The 3178-nt window shown below is 38.0% G+C and overlaps 1 protein-coding gene across 1 annotated transcript; it reads left to right on the forward strand.

Moving 5' to 3' along the window:
* Positions 1-690: 690 nt before the first annotated feature.
* Positions 691-1983, forward strand: LOC133314242 (uncharacterized). Its single transcript, XM_061515681.1, has 3 exons — positions 691-738; positions 805-927; positions 988-1983. The coding sequence occupies exons 1-3, from the start codon at positions 691-693 to the stop codon at positions 1981-1983; spliced, it is 1167 nt and encodes a 388-aa protein (XP_061371665.1).
* The last annotated feature ends 1195 nt before the right edge of the window (positions 1984-3178 follow it).

Below are 3178 nucleotides of genomic sequence, written 5' to 3' on the forward strand. Positions count from 1 at the left end.
ATGCTCCTTTCATACATTGCACTCACATAACTCACACAATTATGAGCGGGCCCCTATACCTGGGTTTGAGTGAAACATAAGATTAGGTAAGAGGTTGTGTAGTGGTATCCATTTTGGATGTACGTCCTGTTTGGTTATCATGAAAGCCTCATTTAGAGCGTGACTCTTTGGGATTGTAGTCATTTTGGATGTATATCATGTTTGACTATTTTATTTCGAAATGAGATCCGAGCTCTAGAGACCAAGGTTCCCATATTTATAGAACCACCAAAATGAGAGCTCCCACACATTAGTAAAACCTCATGACAGTAAGGTTTATCAATTTAATAGAAACCTATTCAGGACACAAAGGGAGCACATATCCTTCTTACTTTTATTCACATTCTCTATATGTTTCCATTGTTTTAGAATCATCATAAATTCATATTTCAAATATTCATGCAAATGCATAATGAATCATGATAGGCATAAATATTATCTACATCATTTTATTTTATTTTATTTTATTATTATTTTTAAAAAAAATCATTATGCATCATTTTTCGTACTTACTCATTTACATTGTTTATTTTACACCATTGTAGGAAAGTTTTGTTGGAGAACTGTTGAACTTTAGTTTGATTGTGAATATCATTATTATAAATATGGGATCAAATCACAGCGAGACCACATCGATTGACCCTCACTAGGATGTACGGGAATGTCCTAGATTTATTGGAGGTGGATGTACAAGTTGAGGCAATCATTGCAATTGCTCAATATTATGATTCACCTCTGTGATGCTTCACTTTTCAAGATTTTCAGTTAGCCCCTACATTGGAAGAATTTGAGCGAATCTTCAGGCTATCTTTAGAAGATAAGAAGCCCTATCGTTATATTGGGCATTACCCTTCCATGCTCGTTGTTGCTGAGATTTTGAAAGTTCAGGTGAGAGACTTACAGGAAAGGAGGCAAATTCAAAATGAAACTGTGTGATTTTCGAGAAAGTATCTAGAAGAACATCTTCACCACTTAGCAGGAGTAGGGGAATGGGATACTTTCATCGATGTGTTGGCCTTCACTATTTATGGCATTCTCATATTCCCTAATACTGATGAATTTGTGGGCTTCGCAGCCATTGAAGTATTTGTGGCACACAAATTTAAACGTGAAAACCCCATCCCAACCATTCTTGTTGATGTTTACTATACCTTGAGCTTTTGTCATGAAAGGAAAAGGAAGAGGATCTTGTGTTGTTTACCAGTGTTGTTCATATGGCTCACTGCTCATATGTTTAATAGAGGATACAAAGCAGCGTGCCCAATCACTGCTTTTCGGATGTATCAGTTGAAAGCTAAAAGTGGTCGTGAGTGGGTGCAAACTTTGGCGAAGCTTGATGGAAAAAGTGTTCGATGGTATCTTGAATGGGCAAGAATACAAGCTTTGGTTTACCAATGTGGGGATTTTCCCAATATGTCTTTGCAAGGTACTCGTGGATGTATCAATTACAATCTTTCTTTGGCATTGCGACAACTTGGTTACCCTATGAAAGAGGCTCCTACTGAAGATATGACAATTCCTTTCCTCCTTTATGATCTGAATCCTGAGAATACTGTGATTATCAGAAAGGTCTGGAGTGCTTGGGGTAAGGTAGTACGAAAAGGTAAAGAATTGGGGGTAAGAAGTTGTGATTGCAAAGAAAACTATCGTCAATGGCTTAAAGACCGAGTTAAAAAAGTCAAGTTACAGTTCCAAATTCCTGTAACTCCTGCAGTTAGCGAAACACCAATTGTCGAACCTGTTAAGGATGAAGAGTTGAAAGAGGTGAAGACTAGATTGATGAAGGTCGAAGCAGAGAAAAAGAAGCTAAAGCAAGAGTTAGAAGAAGCAAGGCAAACAAGTCGGGCATACGAAAAAATATTGAGAGAGACCATAATTTTGAAGGGAGTAATAAAAAGGCTAGAACCGAAGAGCACCTCAAGCTTAAAACTCAAGATTGCTTGAAAGCGGCAAACAAGGAATTGGGACTTCGAGGGCAAGAAAGGGATAAGGCCCTGGCTGAGAACCAACAAATCAAGAAGTTACTTAGAAGTAGTAAAGTGGCTTAAAATGATGCATTAAGACAAGCGGCCCATATACAAAACCATATGGAAGAAGCAGTGGCCGGATATCAGGATGCAATCCAAAGAGGGCAGGAAGACATGCAGAGTCTAAGAGACCATATTCAAGAGCAAGAAGAAGTCATTGCAGAGATTAGAGAAGAAGTTGCTTTCTGGATGACTCGCTTCTCAAACTTGGTTAGGCTTGCTAATGGAGCGATTGCTCCTAATCATTTGAAGATGGCTGAGATGATGGTGAATCCCCTCACTACCCCGGCAGAGATTTGCGACTTCATTGATCATTGTAAATATTTGATTACAGAAATAAGACAATTGGCCATCAAGGGTGTAAGAACCTGCACCGTTAATTAAGGAAGTTAATTAATTAATTATGTGAAATTAGGAAATAATTTTATAATTGACCCTAATAATTATCATGAGGCTTAAATAAATATAGAAAGTGATTAATAATGCTGAAAGTCGCTTTTCTGACGAAAAGTGCAGATACCGGTTATGCTACTCGGTATAAATGCGTACCGGTGAAGTATCTCAGAAAATTATAATAAGTGCATGAATATTCCTAGAATAATATATAGGACTTGTAAAACAATTTTGAAGTCAAAATAATGAGAATTGATGTCGGAACTAATACTGTCAGTGTTAAAACGCGTACCAAAAATTAATATAAAAATACGACAAATCCTAGAAAAATGGCTAGGTTCAGAATATGAAGTTTGATATTAAAATGATAAGTGTAGCTATTATTTCTAATACAGTGTGTTTAAGGCACTAGAGCAAACAGCAGTACAGTTTTCCAAGTGCAAACTTCTCCTATGCAGAATCCAACAATGGCAGCAGCAGCAGGAGCATCAAGCACAGATAACCAGAGAATAGAGAACAGGCTTGATGAGTTGACATCAATGGTGAGGCAGTTGGCAGTGACACAGACAGTGCAACCTTCTGCTCAACAGACAAGCAACCCGTGTGACATCTGATGTGATCCTTCTCACCCCACGGATGCTTGTCCTTCTCTACAAGACAGCGGTTTCCAAGTTAATCAGTCTGTTGCTGCAGTTTTTCCTGGAAATCCACAGTACCAG

This window comes from Gastrolobium bilobum, unplaced genomic scaffold, assembly GCF_033153095.1.
Source record: "Gastrolobium bilobum isolate Gb01-03AN ecotype WA unplaced genomic scaffold, APGP_CSIRO_Gbil_v1 utg14708, whole genome shotgun sequence".
Taxonomy (NCBI): Eukaryota; Viridiplantae; Streptophyta; class Magnoliopsida; order Fabales; family Fabaceae; genus Gastrolobium; species Gastrolobium bilobum.

Coding starts and splice junctions, on each gene's coding strand:
- LOC133314242 (XM_061515681.1), top strand. CDS start 691: ATGTACGGGAATGTCCTAGATTTATTGGAGGTGGATGTACAAGTTGAG. Junction 739..804: donor AGGTGGATGTACAAGTTGAG/GCAATCATTGCA, acceptor CAAGATTTTCAG/TTAGCCCCTACATTGGAAGA. Junction 928..987: donor CTGAGATTTTGAAAGTTCAG/GTGAGAGACTTA, acceptor TTTTCGAGAAAG/TATCTAGAAGAACATCTTCA.